The 18,770-nt window shown below is 50.1% G+C and overlaps 1 protein-coding gene across 1 annotated transcript in view; it reads right to left on the bottom strand.

The window, feature by feature from the left end:
• Tspan15 (tetraspanin 15) overlaps positions 1 to 17,151 on the bottom strand; it is a 41,550-nt gene extending 24,399 nt beyond the window's left edge. The window contains exon 1 of the mRNA XM_075980149.1: positions 16,927 to 17,151. Within this exon, the coding sequence (XP_075836264.1) occupies positions 16,927 to 17,022 (96 nt within the window). The 5' untranslated portion in view covers positions 17,023 to 17,151. The remainder of the gene's footprint in view (positions 1 to 16,926) is intronic.
• Between the last annotated feature and the right edge of the window lie 1,619 nt (positions 17,152 to 18,770).

Here is an 18,770-nt window from a genome sequence, read left to right as displayed (position 1 = left end):
CAGCTCACAATGCCCAAGTTACCACAATGCCCCAGAAGCAATTGCCACTCCAAAGTTCTGGGCATCCAGCAGGTGCTCAATGAATGTTACTTCTTTCCTGGAATCACCCAGCACCACCGCCATGCACACATCTCAGAAGCTAAGTCAAACGTCAGAAAAACAAAAGAAAATAGGTTTCCATTTATAGCCACTTTGTAACCTTTCCAAGTACGCCCAGGAAGAAGGAAGAACCCTGTGGGTTTGAATAAGATGTCCCAGTAAGTTTCAGGCATCTGAATACTTGATCCCCCTACTTGGTGGCTATCTGAGGAGAGTTAGGAGACATGGCCTCGCTGGAGGTAGGATATCACGGGAAGAGGCAAGGTTCGGGGTTTCGGGAGACTTTGTGGTTTGAGATGTGAACTCCCAGCAGCCGCTCCTGCCTGCACTCAGTCTCCACTCGGCCATCATGGACTCTAAACCCTCTGGAACCATAAACCCAACATAAATTTTTCCCACTAGGAGCTGCTTTGGTCACCGTGTTTCATCACAGCAGAAGAAAATGTATAATGCGGAAAAAGTCTGAATGTAATTGGTCCGCATAATCTCACAGGGAGTGGCACTATTAGGAGGTGTGGCCTTGTTAAAGGAAGTGTGTCATTGTGGGGGCGGGCTTTGCGGTTTCATGCACTCAGAATACCACCCAGTGAGTCAGTCAACTTCCTGTTGTCTGCAAGATGTAGGACACGCGGCTATTTCTCCAGCATCATGTCTGTCTGCATGCAGCCATGCTCCCCTTCATGTTGACAATGGACTTGAGACTCTGAAACTGTAACTGAGCCACCCTCAATTAAATATTTTCTTTATAAGAGTTGTCGTGGCCGGGCAGTGGTGGCGCATGCCTTTAATCCCAGCACTTGGGAGGCAGAGGCAGGCGGATCTCTGTGAGTTCTAGGCCAGCCTGGTCTACAAGAGCTAGTGCCAGGACAGGCTCCAAAGCTACAGAGAAACCCTGTCTCGAAAAACTAAAAAAAAAAAAAAAAAAAAAAAAAAGAGTTGTCATGGTCATGGTGTCTCTTCATAGCAATAATAAACCCTAAGACAAAAAATAACAAAGACAAATCTTATTCCACAGCCGTCAACCACCACAGTGTGCCTGGCGCTGGGAGTGAACAGGGGGGGCATCAGCAGGGTGACTCACTGTGCTCCTGAGAGGCCTCACTCCGCACCCCACTCTATTCTCAATGTGACAAGCTAAGGAGCTCGCTTAAAAGTCACAATGGGAGGAGCCAATTAGCTATTATAGCCAGGGAAGGGGGCATTTGGGTAAAGAGAGGGCCCACGCTACCTTGGATGAGCATCCAAGCAGGTACCCAGGCCTTAGAATTTATAGCTCATCAAGGATGGTGACTCAGAGCCATGGCAAAGCGTGCCTGTTGCTCGGAGCAGAGGTCAGAGGCTCTGAATGTGCACAGAGATGCTCTGAAGGGCTGTTTCCAGGTGCTCTGTGACCCTTCAGTCAAAGGGACACCAGTAGCAGCTCAGGACTGTGATGCTGGCTTCTGAGTTTTTCTTTTTTTAATGTCTTAGAAACATTTTAGACACAATTGGAGCACTTTTTAATATGGAGCTGAAATGGTGTGCTTAGACCCAAGAACAGTTTAAAATACATCCTTGCGGTCAGGAGTAGAGGTGTATGCCTTTACTCCAAGCACTCGGGAAGCAGAGGCAGGAGGATCTCTGTGAGTCTGAAGCTAGCCTGGTCTACATAGCAATTTCCAGGACAGTCGGGACTACATAGAGAGGCCTTGTCTCAAAAAATTAACGACAACACCAATACACCCTGGTATACTTGGAATGATTTGTCGTGGTATGTACAACTTTTTCTGTAATGGTCAAATGTCAAAATTCCTGCCTCTGGGTGGTGGTTCAAGCTATATACTACAGCAATCTGTCACCTTATGCATAAGTTCGATTATTTTACAATAAAACATTAAGAAGGAAAGCAAGGCCCTTGCCCCACGCTCTCCAGGAAGTCTCTCGCAGGCCGCATGCCCCAGAACATACTAGCACTGGCAGGGAAGTGTCAGGAGTAACAGCCAGGAACCGGAGGTGGGTGGCCTCTTCTGGTCTGAATTAATGGCCAAACTGAAGACTTCACCAATTGGAGCTGAGTACAGGCTATCACGGGAACCTCCCTATTACACATCGGGCTGGAAAACAAGGCACTAAGGCTTTAGGGGAGCCAGGGAAGGATATTTGCAGGAAGGCAAAGGGTTGGGGGATGGGAATTGAGAGGGGATGGCCTGGTACCTTAAATCCTTCCTCTTCCGCTCTGAGCTCTGAGGAAATTAGAGCGAGCTGGAGATGCAAACACAAGGTGGGACTCTGAGCAAAGGTGGCACAGTCCCCAGAGAAGAGCCAGAGGCAGTCACTACCACATATCCCAAGTCCAGCCAGTCTCCTATCGCGTCCACATGGGCCAGCTGCTTGTACTTATCGATTGGCTATATTTGTGTGTGTGTGTGCACTTGTTGCTATTATTGCTTTGTTTTATGTTTGTTTTGAGACAGGGCCTTTCTCTCTGAAGCAGGCTGAATTGGTAATCCTGCCTCCCCAGCTTCCAGAGCACTAGGATCACAGGCATGACCCACCTCTCTTCTGAATGGTCCCTTCCCTAACCCAACCAACACCTATGAAACCAAAGACTCAAGGTACTTAATTCTTTTCTTTAGAGAGAGAGAGAGAGAGAGAGAGAGAGAGAGAGAGAGAGAGAGAGAGAGAGATTTGTTTGATGTGTATGTGCCTGAATGCATGTTAAGGGCTGTGGGGAGCCACCCAGTGTAGATGCTGGGAACCAAACCTGGGTCCTCTAGAAGAGCAGCAAGTGCCCTTACCCACTGGACCATCTCTCCAGCCCCTTATTAATTTCATTTTTATTGTTCATTTTGGTTTTTCAAAGCAGAGTTTCTCTGTGTAGACCTGGCTGTCCTGGAACTCACTCTGTAGACCAGGCTGGCCTCAAACTCACAGAAATCCGCCTGCTTCTGCCTCCCAAGTGCTGGGGTAAAAGGTACACACTACTACCTCTCAGCTTTGATTATCTTTTTACTGCACACCACACTTCATACACATGGACCACCTCACCAAACACCGCGGTGCAGCCTCTAGCGGTAGGCAGACAGACCTATCTGGCCCAACCCCCTCTTCTGAGGTCAAGAGAGGCACAGTGACCACTCCCACAAGGTCACACAGTGAATTAACTACTGGTCAGCAGCTGTGACCAGTTCTCTCTGCTCCCAGGCCCAACTGTCTCCACTGAAGGCTATCCTTCCTCCCCAGGAACATGAGTTCTCACGCCCTGGCATATCCTCTTTAAAAAAAAAAAAAGTAAAACGGGAAAACCATTTTCTGTAAAAGCCCGTCAAACTGGCTCTGCGTCTGCTTCCTGCAACTCAGCAACTCTGGAGAGCCTGCCGGGACTCAGCTAGGGTACTCTGTCAGTTGGGCTCTGCTGGCTCCTTCCTCTCCCACACTGGACTGGGGTCAGTGTGCCTCCCTGGTGGGGCTGCAACCCCTGCCCCCAGGGGGCTACCACTCCTATTCCAGCACCCAGCTTCTTCCAGCCGAGCTTCCAGAGGACTCCAAAACTCCCAGATGTCAAAAAAAAAAAAATGTGTGATGAGTGACTGAGCAACCAAGCTGAAGGAGTGGCCCACCCACCAGCGCCACCTCGAAGAAAGAAGTGTCCCCTGAAGAACAAAAGCTTCCACCTGCAGCAGGCCAGGCAGTCAACTGGCCTCCCGGACTCCTCTTCACAGGAACAGGGCAGGGACAAACATCTGCTCCCAGAGGGCTGCACATGCAAGCCTGTCTAGAAAGCGGCTGAGCTGGGAGCAGCGGGCGGAAGAGCTCCTCATTGTTAGCCGCACAACGACAATGGAGGAGGATGGGACCTGAGCAGAAGCAGCATGGGGATTTCCTGGCTGCACACGGTCAAGCTTAGGGGCTGAGGACAGAGCTGCATTGGGCGAGCGCTTGCCTAGCGTGTAAGATGCCCTGGGTTCCAACCCTAGCACCCAACAAATAGGCATAGTGATGCACACTTAGATCCCAATACTCAAGAGGCGCCAGCAAGAGGGTCAGGTGTTCAAGATCACTCTCAGTCACAAAGCAGATTTCAGGGTAGCCTGGGCTACATGAGACCCTGTTTTTTAAAAAAGGAAGAAAGAACCAATCAGAAAACCAGGAACAGAAACAGGTCCTTGGCTGGTCTGGTCCAATGAAAATTTACGCACACATCACCCAGGGAGTGTTAAGAGTTGAGTGACCGTGACTGTGGCTACTCCTTTGGGTCCCCAAGCCCAATTCTGACAAATATCTCTCCAGACATCAGGGCTCCTGACCTCCACTGGCCCCACCTGAGTCACCCAAGTCCACAGCTGTCTCAGTGTGCTGCCAAGTTCACCCGCCTCGCAGCGGCTCATCACAAGGCTGAGCCCAGAGCAGTGGCCCCAGGCCAAAGGCCGAGTCAGAACCAAGCAGAGAAGTGAGCTAGAGACGTGAGGTAGGCAGGTATCGGAATCACCTGGAAGCAAAGAGGGAGCATACCTGCAATCCCAATACAAAGGAGGTGGAGTCCCACAATGTTAAGGCTAGCCTGGGCTACAGAAAGAATACTGTCGCAAAAATACCAAAAAGGAAAAAAAAAATCACCTAGAGAAGTTGACCTCATGCCCTGGAACCTGTGAATATGAATGTGGCCCTAACTGGAAGTGACAGGACCCAACCTGTTGGCACCCCAGATCCACTGAGTCAGCAACTCTGACGATGGGTGTGGCTGTGTGGGTCTGTGAAACTTCTAAGGGCAGGAGGTCTCTAGACAGGAGAAGGTCCCGACTTCCGACCTTGGTAAGTGACCTTGTCTGAGAAGCCAGCAGCCCACTCCACTGCACCCAGCAGACTGCCACCGCCACATCGTTCTTAGGCTCTCAGAGGTCCTGACACAGCACCAGGGCACACGGCGGGTGGGTCAGATGTGACTCTGACCAGCCATGGGTGAGGGCTTCCCGCTGCACCTGGCATAGCTGGAGAGTCTGAAGCACTGACCCTCGGTGAAGGCCGGTAAGCAGCAAAGACGGGCCATGTGACCATCCTGGAAGACACATGAAGCACCCATTCCGGAGCGCACATGCAGCTGGCCTGGGCAGGAAGTGGAACAGCTTCTGCACGGAAAAACAGACTCCCTCTGCCAAGGCTGTTTTCCTTCTACTCCCAGAGCCCAGTCAAGACACACATATGTCTCTTGGTGAGAAAGTCCCTTCTGGGGGGAAAAAGGAAACACACAGTGGGCATTGTTTTCTCGATATAAAAGATAGCTACAAACAAGTCACTTACTTCCTCCTCTCAGGCCACAGTCTTTCTGTGTGTAAAACGGGTACCTTTCCATTCCTATCCAGCTTACATGGTTGGTCCAAGAACCCAGAGAAGTGAAGAAAAGTTTAGGGGGCTGCAGTCATGATATCTAGTGAGAGTCATGGTCATTGGCCATACATCCTGGGGGGGGGGGTCACCCTATCCATGCCACCACCACCCTGAGGCAATAATTACCTCCTTTCAACGGGAAATAAAATCTAAGTTCTTTGGCTAGCAAGGGGGCTCAGCAGTTAAAGGTACTTGCCAGGCCAGTCTGGCCCGGGTTTGATCCTCAGAACCCACATAAAGGAGGAAGACAAGAACTGGATCTGCAAGGCTGTCCTCTGACCTCCACACGGGCATGGGGGCACACACACAATAACGACGTTTTAAAAAAAATGTTAAAGAGGAAAGGAGCCAAACATAGTGACGTACTTCTTTAATCCCAGCACTCGAGAGGCAGAGGCAAGTGGATCTCTGTGAGTTTAAGGCCAGCCTGGTCTACAGAGTGAGTTCCAGGACAGCTGTGCCTAAGTAAAGATACGATAGATAGATAGATAGATAGATAGATAGATAGATAGATAGATAGATAGATAGATAGATAGATAGATAGATAGATAGGTAGGTAGGTAGGTAGGTAGATAGATAGATAGATAGATAGATAGATAGATAGATAGATAGATAGATAGGAAGGAAGGGAAAAACAAACATCAAGACAGAGACTTGTCCCCAACTTGTCTCTGGTCATACAGCTAAACAGACTCTCTTCCTCATTCTAACCTAGCCCCTAGCAGAGCTGAGCCCTCCCTCCTCCCTTCACATCCTAGCCGTGCTGCAGGGCACCTTGTCTGTTGAAAGGGGGATCTATTGCCTTTCACAGTGGTGAAGCACGGGTGGGCAATGCCTTTTCACACACTATCCCTCCCAGGCTCACACCCGGACCCTTTCTCCAGGCTTCCCAGCCCTACAAGCCCTTCATCCCTGAGGACTCCCGCAGCTCTGCCCAAGGGGACCAGCTCATACTGGCTACAAATCCTATCTTCTCTGCAGATGAACATCAGGAACCCAAGCCTGCCTTCTCTGCTGAGTCTGCCTTCTCTATCGGGCCTGCCTCAGCCTACAGCACTAGCATAGAATGGTACATGGGTACCATATTGACTCTTTTTCTGTCCCGCAAGGCAGCTCCCAAATAATGACACAGAGACTTCTTACTAATTATGAAAGCTCAGCCTATAGCTTAGGCTTGTTCCTAACTAGCTCTTATAACTTAATTAACCCATTTACATTAATTTATGTTCTATCGTGTGGTGCTACCTTTCTTCTATCTTGCACCTCTTGTATCCTCTCAGTGTCTCCTGTGTGCCTAGCTTCCTCCTCCTCTTCCTTTCTCTCCCTGGAAATCCCACCTGTACGTCCTGCCTAGCTATTGGCTGGCCAGCTTTTCATTACACCAATCACAGCAATACACCTTCACACAGTGTACGAATACCCCACAACAGTGTACCATGTTGACAGCTACCTGTCTGACACTCCAGGTCTGTGCTGACCCTGTCCTGGACCCCCAGAAACACCACGCCCATTTCTCTAGGTTCCAGGGCCAGCTATCAGAGCCTGGCGGAGTATTCTTCACACAGCCTGACTCACATGCCCCTTGTGTGACCCGCTGTCCCTGCTGGCACACGGCAAGGCCCAGGGACTAAGGGCAGTGAGATAGCTAACACTGACTCTCGACGTGCCAGGGTCTAGAATCACCTAGAAGACAAACCTCCAGTCGTGTCTGTGAGGAAGTTTCTAGACTGACTTAACTGAGGTGGGACCCGTCTGACTAATGTGGGCAACAGCATCCCGTTCGCTGCGCCCAAGGCTGAGTGAAATGGAGAGAGAGAGCTGAGCACCAGCATCCATTGCTCTCCTCCTTCCTGGCTGCGGCTGTCATGTGACCCACTGCCTTTAGCGCCTGCCAAGATGGGCTACACCCTCGAACTCCTTTGCGTCTATAAAACTAGCTTTTGTTGGATGGTTTGACACAGCAAGAAGGTAAGTAATACACACAGGACTGGCCAGTCTCCTATAGCCTGTAACCCCTGTCAGGCTGGACCTCTCAGCTAGAGGCCACACCCACACCACCTGTTCCAGAAGACAGAAAGCCACCTTCTCCAACACAACCGACTCCACAGATCCTCCCCCAGCTCTCTCTGAGCTAGACAAAGGGTGTGAGCATTCCTGGTGCTCTTGAAGCCTTTATTTTACAGGAGCCTCTCAAATCTCAAAGCCCTGAGGCCTGTCATGGTTGAGGGGCCACAGCGGTGTGGTTCTTTTCCCAGGTCACACAGAAAAGCTGACCTTGACCTAAGTCTCCCTGGATGCCCCTGCCACCATCCTGACAAAGAATCCTCTCCTCTCAGTGACTCTGACCCTAAACTCCATATACAGTCAAGTCCCTGTCGCCCTCTTGACCCACTCTGGCTTCTTCTAGGCTCCTTCTGCGCCAGCGGTGGCCTTGGCCTGCCTGCCTCGGGTGATCTTTGCACTATCACCCTGTCTGCCTGGGATGCCCTAGTCACTTGCAGTCTTGGCTGAAACAGCAGATCCTGGCTAAGACCTTCCTTGATCACACCATCTAAAGTGGGACTGTTAGCCCTTCCCACTGACTCCCCAATTCCCACCCCCTGGCCCAGTAAGTATATCCACTTAGGGTCTGTCCGAAAGTCTTTCTTGGTCAGTTGTTTCTTGTACTATAGTGCCTGGCATACAAGAGGTGTCAATTAGTTGTTGACAGAATGAATTGCTGTACCACTCTGACTTACCCCTAGAAGGAACAGCTAGCTGGTCTAGCCTAGAGTCTCCTTCCCCCAACCAAGGTGTCATCCCAAACCAGCAGGAGACCAAAGTCCCCTCTGGGAAAGCCTCTTCCCGATGCCCTGTGACCTAGCTCACCCGGAAGATAGCTCTGCCTCAGGTGGAGCAAGCTGGCACAGGAATGTCAAGACCAGTCCCTTATCTGGTTTCCTCTGAGCTCCACCCCTGGGTGTCCCTGTGAGTCACCTACAGAGAAGACAGGGAACCAGTGGCTGGCTCTGCCTGCTTCTTCAGAACCAAAAGTCACAGGTGCTAGGTAGGGTCCTACAGGTTGAGGTGGCCACTCCTCTGCAGGAAGGAGAGGGGTCTTGTGTAAAATCCCGGAGCCTTTGCTGCTCTTTTGTGCAAGGGGGCGGGCTGGAGGGCGAAAAATCCCCCAGGCTGTGGGCCATCCCCCCACTACCCACTAAGCTTAGCACGCTTCTCCAAGGTGAAGGCCACTGGCTTCCTGCTGGGGTTTCACTATGTTCACTAAGCACCTTCCTGGACCGTGAAACTGGCCCTGCCCAAAGAACCACGGAGAAAAAAAAATTAAGTAAAATATCTACTTATGTACAAGATGTCTACACAGACACTAATTGATAACATGACAGAGGTCAAAGGTAAACTGTTGTCTTCATCATGTGTTTCTAAATTGCTTGATTTAAAAAAAAATCAGGTATGATTTTCTCAAAAACAGAGCTCTTTTCAAGATAAAAACCTGCAAGAGACTGGAAGTGCACACAGGAAGCACTCTGCAGGCTGAGGCAAGGATATCCCCGGGAGCTCCAGATACATAGAGACTCCCAAGACCAGCCTGGACTACATAGAGACTCCCAGACCAGCCTGGGCTAGATATACTGTCTCAGACAGCAATGAAAACCTGTCAGAAACCACTTTGCTTTCAGTCTGACTTCACCGACGTCACAGTGGGAGGAGGGTGACTCCTTCCCGAGAGGCCACCTCCCACTCTTACCCTGGAGACCTGAGCTACAGGAACCGGGAGGGCATGAAGGTGGTGGGCGGGCACCTATTCCTTGGTCTGGCAGAGCGTTCTGAAGCAGCCTCCCCCCTTCACTCCAGGCTCTGATTTCTTCTGGATCCTTCTTGTTCTCCCAGGGTGGCTGTCAAGCACCTGGCAGGGAGCAGGAAGGAGGAGCATGCTGGGCAGGAGTGTACGAGGCAGTGCCCTGTGTGTATAAGGAGTGGAGTGTTTGCGGTGCCAGGCCTGGCTCCCTGCTCGTTTACATATCAGTCCACTTACTCTCGGCCGCTCTGGGCGTGCTCTGTTCTAATATCCACTTTACAGATAAAGCAACAGGAGCCCAGGGAACTCTGCAGAGGTGTAGCTGGGTGCAGAGTTCATGCTCAATGACGGCAAAGCAAAAGAATCCAAATGCTGTAGAGTGGGGATCCAGTTTGAGTGATAAAACTTTTACTGGGTGTGCACAAGGCCCTCCCTGGACTCAATCCCAAGCACCACATAGAAAACTGGGCATGGGGGTGCATGCTTGTAATGTGAGTACTTATGAAGTGGAGGCAGGAGGATCAGAAGTTCAAGGCCACCCGCAGCTACATTAGGACTTTGAAACCTGAACTATATGAGACCTTGTCAAGAAAAAAAAAAGTTCAATTAAAAAAAAAGGGGGGAGAAATGAAGGGGGCTGGAAAGACGGCTCAGTGGTTAAGAGTATTTGCTGCTCCCAGGTTGTTCCCAGCACCCATATTGGACAATTCACAACTGCTTGGAATTCTAATTTCAACGACTCTAACACCCTCTCTGGGGCCATGTGCATAACTCACGCAGGTACACACACACACACACACACACACACACCATAAACAACTACATAAACTTTTAAAACCAAAAAAGAATCAGAGGCATGCCTTGGCAGACTGGCCCATCCTTAAAGAAGACAATTTGTTCCTATTTCCTCCTGCACTCATGACGCTTGTCACCTATCCTCCCCATCTGCCACCACCACAGTGCGTTCTTCTCTGCCTGATTCCTCAGCGACACCACACAAACTCCCTGACCCCAGTGGAAACCCAACAGGCTTGGCTTTCTAGACAGCCAGTGACTTAGCCCACTTCAAGTTCAAAGCCTCGAAAGCTGACCAACAGCAGGGTTCCACACACAGCTGCCAGGCTCAGCTCCAGCCTCAGTCCGATCCTGGCCTTGGGGGCACAGCTGAAACTCCCTCATTCTCTCGCTCTAGGCTCTCCTCCTCCTCCTGCGTGCTCAGCCCTAACCCAGCATGCAAAGCCACACCTGTGACCTCCCAGAGCCCAAAGCTCAGAAAGAAAAGGCAGTGTGTAAAAGGATCTTCAGGACATTATAGGCAAAGCTAAAATTAGAGGTGTGGCCCCTTTGGTCTCAGGGCACACGTGTTACAATAATTCACCCTTCATATGGAAGAGGAGCCTCTGGGTGCCTCTGGATGAGACTCATGGTGACAGCTTGGGGAGATGGCGAGGAGAAACCTGGGAGCTCAGGCCAGCTCCGCAGGGGTGATTCTGAACACATCTGTTCAAGAAGCACCCTCATTGTGAGCCAGGGGCACCAGGATAGGTGGCTTAGGATCTTATGTTTAGCACATGTGCCCTCAGACTGCAGGCACTTTTGAACCTGCCTTTGATCACAGAGGGAGCATGGAGGTCCTGACCCTCAATAGCCACCACCACATCAAGCCAGGATGCTGAAACCTTGTCCGCCGTTTCCCTGAACTATGTGCCTTTATTGCTGTCTGCTTTTGTGATGGGGTACTGGTATTCCACAGGTAGTAGTCATTGAAATGTCTTCTTTTAAAATAAATCGAAGGCTGGTGAGGTGGTGCGTGCCTGTGACACCAGCACTCTGGCAGTGGAGGCAGGAGGATCCAGAGTTTAAGATTCAGAGCAACTTCAGGGTCAGCTGGGACTACAGCAAAACCAATCTGGACTACTACATAGGATTCTATCTCGAGACATAAATAAAATTGGGCTGAGTGCTGTGGCACACATCTTAATCCTGGCACTTGGGAGGAGGGAAAGGTGGGAGGATCTGCAAGTTCAAGGCCAGTCTAGTCTTCAGCCAGGCCATCAAGGACTACACAGTGAGACCCTGTCTCTAAATTAATTAGTTAGTTAGTAAGTCAGTTTAAGCTAGGCATGGTGATACATGTCTATAATACTAGCACTCAGGAGGAGGAGAGGCCCAAAGATTGTCCTGAGTTCAAGGGTAGTCTGGGCTACAGAATATAGCCCTGTCTCAAGAAAATACAAAGAGGAAAAAAATATAAGTAAATAACATTATAATTAACATTGTTTCTATACAGGGCGATTTAATAGCATCAGAATTGAAGGGCTGCAGGTCTAGTTCGATGGTAGAGTGCAAAAGGGAAGGGCGAAGAGAGGGAGGAAATCTGCCAGTGCCCAAGCCAGATCAGCATTGCTGCTCTCCAAGGCTCTCGCTAAGTTCTAGAAATGACTGTGGCAGTATAAGGTGTGGTGACTGAAGAGGGCAGGAGGGGAGTCCTGGCTTCAGCTGTCCTTTCTTACTGGGAAAGCATTGACTACAGGCACACAGCTAGCTTTTATAAAAGAATGGAAGCACACATGTGTACATATTTCAGTACCGAGACACGCATCCACATGCCCTTCACCCCAGCAATTCTCCTGAAAATTACCCCATACACAAACATATTCAAACTTAAATACAGAGTCGAAAATTACCATACACACACATATGCAAACTTAAATACAGTTACCCCCGTATTACCCACAACAACAACAGACTGGAAACAAGCACAGAATTCCCCAGCTTTGGCCAGATTAAATAAACTTTGGCACAGCCTAGAGTGAAGTCTCTAAGACCATCAAACAGAAAGAGGCATCCCCTTCGGTCTCATGAGATGGTTCAGTGGGTAAAATCTCTTGCTTCACAACTTCAACAACCTGAGTTGGAGCCCCAGAAAAAGTAGAAGAAAAGAACCAATTCCATAAAGTTGTCCTCTGACCTCCAAAATGCAAGATGGGGTGCCTACAACGCCTAACCACACATGATAAAAAATAAGACAGAGGTGGACAGTGGCAGTTAACTGAAATTTACAAAGATCTTACTTTGAGCAAAGTCCTGGTGATTTGGTTCTGTCGGCAGTGTTTGCCTAACACACGCAAAGCCCTGGGTTCAATTGTTAGCATCATATAAGCTGGGTGTGGTGGTGCACACCTGTAATTCTAGCACCCAGGAGGATCAGGAAGAAGTTCAAAGTCATCCTCCAGTACTTTGTGAATCCCATGCCAATCTGGGATAGCTGAGATCTTCCTCCCCGCCAAAAAAAAAAAAAAGCATTAAATAAAAAGGTGAGGAGGCACCCCCCCCCCAGTTCTCTATGCGGTGTGAGATGTATACATATATAATGTGTGTATACATATATAAATAAATATTATACTCTGCATATGCATATTTGTGCCTCAGGAAAGAAAAATTACTATAAACTTGTAGCAGAGGTCTCCTCTGTTTAAAACAAACCAGGAGGGGACAGCTGGCTGCCACTGGTCAGCTGCTTCATTTTTTATTTTTAAGACAAAAAACCCCCCACTCCTCTTCTATTTGTGTGGGTGCCCGGATCATGGGGCATATGTGAGGCTAGGGAACAACTCTGTGGGGACGGTTTTCTCCTTCTACCTTTAAGTGAGCTCCAGAGACCAAACTCAGGACGTCAGGCTGAGCCATCTCCCTGACCCTCTGTGATAGTTTGAATGGAACTGTCCCTCATAATCGCATAGGGAGTGGCACTGTAAGGAGGTGTGTCTTCGTTGGAGTGGGTACGGCCTTGTTGGAGGACGTGTGTCACTGTGGGGGCAGGATTTGAGGTTTCCTATGCTCAGGATACTGCCCAGTGTCTCAGTCCGTTTCCTGTTGCCGGCAAGATGTAGGACTCTCAGCTCCAGTACCACATCTGCCTACTCGCCGCCATGCTCCCTTTCATGATGATAATGGACTGAACCTCTAAAACTGTTAGCGAGTCACCTCAATTAAATGTTTTCTTTGTAAGAGTTGCTGTGGCCACGGTGTCCCCCAACACAGCAATGAGAACCCTATGACACCCTCCCTTTTTACTTTTAATCAGTGCATGGTTGCATGTATTTTCTGTCAATGATCATTTTTATAGACAAGCATTTACAAGCTGGGCATGGTGATTTATGCCTGCAATCCCAGGATTTTCAAGGTAAAGACAGGAAGATTAAGGATTCATGTTCAGGGGCTTGAGAGATGGCTCATAAGAACACTGACTGCTCTTCCAGAGGTCCTGGGTTTGATTCCCAGAGTCCACCTGGCAGCTCATAACCATCTGTAACTCTAATTATGGGCATCTGACATGCTCTTCTGGCTTCTGTGGGCACCAGGCACACATGTAGGACACAAAACTCCACGTAGATAAGACAATTATTCACAAAATAAATAAGTCCTATTTTGAAAAGAACTTAGGAATCAGGCACCTTGCTTTTGTTTGGTTTTTTGTTTGTTTGTTTTGTTGGGTTTTTTTTTGTTAGTTTGTTTTGAGACTGGGTTTCTCTGTGTAACAGCTCTGGCTGTCTTGGAAGTCGCTCTGTAGAGAAGGCTGGCCTCACAATCACAGAGGTCCATCAACTTCTACCTCCTGAGTCCTGGGATTAAAGCCACGCATCACCACCGCCTCCCTCTTTATAGACAGAGATGCGAGCACTTACACTTCTGGTTTATAAAGTGAGTAACCCTTGCCCCCACTCATCCTCTTGCCAGGGGTGAGGCAGGAGATGGCATCATCGAGATAATGGGTTTTTCCATAAATGCTTTCCAATTAGCAGTAAACTCAATCCAGACAAATTACTTAACCTGCAGTCGCCACCACCCTGCAGTCACATTCTGGCACCTGGAGCCACCCCAGCCAGCAGCCTTGCCCCACAGCTGAGCTCCTGGCCTGGGTAGGGAGATATTTTTAAGTAGAAATATTGCCAGGGATGGGAGTACAGCAAGCTGTTGGCTAAAGAGGAAAAGTTCCAAGTTCTGGGTCCTCTTCAGCCTCAAGAAAAGCAAAGCAAGAACCCATGCGGGTGTCTACGGGGGCTGCAAGGGGCAATGACTCTGACCTTGCAGGTTCGTTTGCTTTCATGTAACTGTGTCTACCTTCGGTTTTGGTGAGGTTTCGGGGGGGGGGGGCGGTGTTTCTGTAGTGCTGGGGATTGAACCCAGAGCCTTCCATGTGCTAGGCAGATTCCCTACCACTGAGCCACACCCCCAGTCCTTATTTTCAGACAGTCTCACTAAGTTGCCCAGGCTGCCCTTAAACTTGCTCTGTAGCTTCAGTGGGCTTTGAACTTGGGATCTTCTGGCCTCAAGCCTTCCTGAGCGTTGTGAAGTCCACCACAGTTTCTCTTCACATCGCCCTTTCCTCGTTCACTCCCTCATGGCTAGCCCTAAAAGGGATGCTATAAGGTGCAAGGCAGGTGTAACACATTTTTATATTACAAATGAAGAAAGGAAGGCATGACGAGATTGGGCCAGGGCTCACACACTGAAGAGGAGGAGGAAGAGGGACTGGGACCCCTGCCTTCCCACCCTTTACCGTAGTCTTTCCTTTTATCTGATTTATAGGCAGGCAAGACTGAGAGGGACCACCGTGTTCTCCAGTGCTGGCTGTTTTCAGCCCTGACTGCACACTGAGTGGTGGGAGGAGCCGAGGTACGAGTGTAATGAACACTTGTGCCCCGGCATGAGGATCTGTAGTGCTGGAAACCACAGACTTAATTCTCATGCAACTTGGGGTGAGAATCACTGAATTCTAATTCGAATCATCTACCCCCACCTTCAGCCTCCCTGCAACTTAGATTCCATGTCTCCATCTCCACTCCACCCTCCACCCTTGGGGCCCTAGCGATGCTGCTTATCTTTCTTTCAGGGTACCTGGAGTCAGAGAACTCGGCTGGAAGCTAGCCACAGACTAGAATGAACAGTTCTGAGACCCAAAACAGAGATATCATTTGCCTATGATATGCCAGTGAGTCAGAGATATAGCAGGACCAGAATCGAGATCTGTTGGCTGGAGCAGGGTGGCCTCACAAAGGGGTTCCATTCAAAGTCAGCCTTGATGGCCAACCCAGCAGCTCCTGCTGACAGAAGAGATGCGATGGGAAGCTGAGGAAGAGGGGGAGAAGAAAGACAGAGGAGGAACTTATTTTCAGGGGACCCTCTGGGATCTCCAAACAAGCCTAAGTATACACTGGTGGCAGGGGCCTATTTTCTAAAGGTGAGGGCAGAGCCAGTCTGTGGACAGATATCCTCATGTCTAGACTAAGGTCCGGTTATTCTAAAGTGCCCAAATAAGCCAGGTGTGGTGGCATACATCTGTGATCCCAGTACCCAGTGTGGTAGAAACAGGAGGATCAGGAATTCAAGGTGACTGTCAGCTACACAGAGAGTTTGGGACCAGTCTAGACAACATGAGACCCTATCCAAAATAAAAAAAAAATCCCATGGGATTGCTTATACCATTCATGTCTAGATTCCTTGCTCATCATAATATTGATAGTGCCAGACATGGTGTCTTGCAATTGTTATTCCAATACGTGGGAGGCTAAGGCAAGAGGATTACTATGAATTCAAGATTATCCTGGACTATATAGTGAGTTCTAGGCCAGCCAGAAATGCATAAGACCCTGTCTAAAAAGAGAGAAAAAGAGTGCATGGGTGCTCACACGCGCGCACACACACACCACTACCACCATCACTACCAGCCAGACTGTAGCTCACTACAGTAAGACAACAGCAACAATAACAACGGTTACGTGTGGTTGCACATGACTTCAATCCCTGCACTTGGGTGACAGAGGTAGGTACATAGAGAGACCCTGTCTCAAAACAACAACAACAACAAAAATAATGTTATTATCTCCCATTTTTGAGCTATGATTTCATCTTGGACTACTTCCATTTTATTTCCAAAACCATCCAAAGGTTTACTAATTACTCTCCCCAATTACAGATGAGAAAACTATGATCAGAGAAATAAGGAACTTATCCAGACTATTCGGTTAGAAAGTGCGGACAGTCTTCAAAGTCTGCTATCTTGATCTACACCAGAACTCGTAAAGACAGTGGCCTAGGAGGCACACGGTGGAATGCCCCACTCCAACAAAAAGGCAAGTGCATCCTCCTCCCATCAAGGAGTAAAGCAAGACGCCCAAGGGAACCATTGTTGGCCGGACAGAAGGCTCAGGCAAGTAATAGCAAGGGCCACAAGCACAAAAGCTGACCTCTTGCAACGCTTATGGGCAGTCACACCCTGCAGGCGTGGTGGGCGCGGCCAACATCGTACCCAGCGCCTACCGAGCAGCCAAAGGATGAACAGGGGGCACGGCTGACAACAAGATCCCATCAGGTAGGTGCTCATAGGTGAGCAGCAGCACAGGTGGACAAAGTGGTGTCCTGGGACAACCGCTCTAAAGCAGAGGACTGGACGGCTGAAACCGAACAGAGCTGGGGCCGCCACAACATCCCGGTTCCCAGGGAAGTGGGAAGAGGAGCCGTTGCGCACTCCCGGCGACCTCCCTGGAGGGGTTAAAGCTGGACCCGACCCCAAATAGGGTGTGGGGACCCTCAAAGGAGCGTGGGCCATCCCATACCCTCCTCCCCCAACCCCCGGTCCTTTGACTCCATCCCGATCGACTCACCCAGAAGACGGTGGAATAGACGATGAGCGAGAACTTGAGCCAAAGGTAGGAGAAGCGCGCGCAGTAGCGCACCTGCTCCGAGTCCCCGCGGGGCATCGTGGCTCCCGCGCGGGGCTGCGGGGCTGCCCCTGTCCGGCCACCGCTCCAGGCCCCACCTGCGGCTGTCCCGCGGCCTGCCCCGCCACCCGCGCTCCCTTCGGGGACTGACACAGGCGAGCCGCAATCACCGCTCGGGCCAGGGAGCGGACAATGCCGGCGGCCAATGGAAGCGAGGGGGCGTGTCGGGGGCGTGTCTTCAGTGCCAGACAGAGCCAGACCCCGAGAGGGGAGGGGGCGAGCCTCGTAGGAGCGAGCGCTCCCGAGCCCCGCGCGGGAACATGTGGCCTGGAGAGGCGCGGGAGGAAGGGTGAGCGTGCCCACTACCGTATTAGAAAGCAGGCTTTCGGGCGCTGGCGCCGTAGTTCAGTGGTAGGGCGCTTGCCTAAGAGCCTGAGTTTCTTAGCACCCTCCAAACAATAAAGCGTGCTCTCCACTATTGTGGATGAATAGTGTGAGAAAGAGGTAGGGACTAATGGCGCCGGTGTTAAACGTGCAAGTGAAGCACTTGGGAGGCAGAGGCAGGAGGATATTTGTGAGTTGGAGGCTAGACATCGTGAGTTCCAGAACAGCCAGAAGGACACTGCGAGTTCCTGCCTGGAAGACCAAAACAAAACAAAAGAAACGCAAGTGAGTTAGGGTTGCAATTGTAACCTAACAACCTACTGCGCTCCTTTAATCCCTGCACTCAGGAGGCAGAGACAAGCGGATCTCTTGAGTTTGAGGCCAGCCTCGTGTATATAGTTAATTCCAGGCCAGCCAAGGCTACATGTGAGACGCTGTCTGAATGAAACAAAACGAAAACATGCAAGTGACTGTGTAAGAACGTTGCTCTGCGTCCTGGAAAGTCGGCAGTCCAGGGTGGAACTCAGGAGCAGCAGTCTGCCAGACACGGATGTGCGCCAGCCTTTCCCCGCAACTGACTGTGGAAATTCCCCTTTGGCACCCAGCCCTGCTCCTAGAGCTTCTTCTCCCACTAAATCCTCTTCTAGGCTCATCAACCCCGTCACCAGAGCCAGTGGGGTCTGACCAGCCTCCGGCCTGACCTTCCTGGCCTAGGCCACGGGTGACTATCAGTCCATTTTCCTCGCTAAGTGGCCCCAGAGGTACTCTAGACTTTGTTGTTTTCCTGTCCCTCGGCCTAGCCTAGCTCATCCCAGAGCCTGAGAACCAGGCCATCTGTGTTTGTGGCATTCAGTAATTAAATGCATGGCTGCCCTTCAAAGCTCTCGAGGTGCGAAGTGGGATCTCTGGTGGTGAATCTGGGAATGGCACCTTTAGGCAAGTTCCTTGAGCTGGATTGAAGAACAGGAGGGAAATGTCGCGGAGGTGGACTGGCCAGGTGCTAATCTTTGTATTTCCCCCTCTCTTTAAAGATTTATTATTGTTATTTTATATGAACGCCGTGAGTGTGTGGGTACCACTGGACCCAGAAGAGGATGTTGGTTTCCTTGGAGCTAGAGTTAGAGGCAGTGGTGAGCCAAACTTAAATCCCCGGTAAGAACAGGAAGCCCTCTTGAGGGCTGAGCCATCCATCCAGGCCTCTTCTTTTTGTTTTGTTTTGTTTTTGGAAAACATGTAAACAAATTAGGCATAGACTGTGGAAAGTATCTCAAACATCACCCTTCCTGATCCAAAGAGTAAAGACTTAACGGAGGAGTCCCGTCCAGACAGTACACTGGGTTAAACCCTGGAGGGAGCCTCTGGTGGTGCACATGACTGTCAGTTACCTGGATCCTGTCTTTCCT

The sequence above is a fragment of the Microtus pennsylvanicus genome, chromosome 7 (genome assembly GCF_037038515.1).
Source record: "Microtus pennsylvanicus isolate mMicPen1 chromosome 7, mMicPen1.hap1, whole genome shotgun sequence".
Classification (NCBI taxonomy): Eukaryota; Metazoa; Chordata; class Mammalia; order Rodentia; family Cricetidae; genus Microtus; species Microtus pennsylvanicus.
This window is presented reverse-complemented; position numbering and strand designations above follow the sequence as displayed.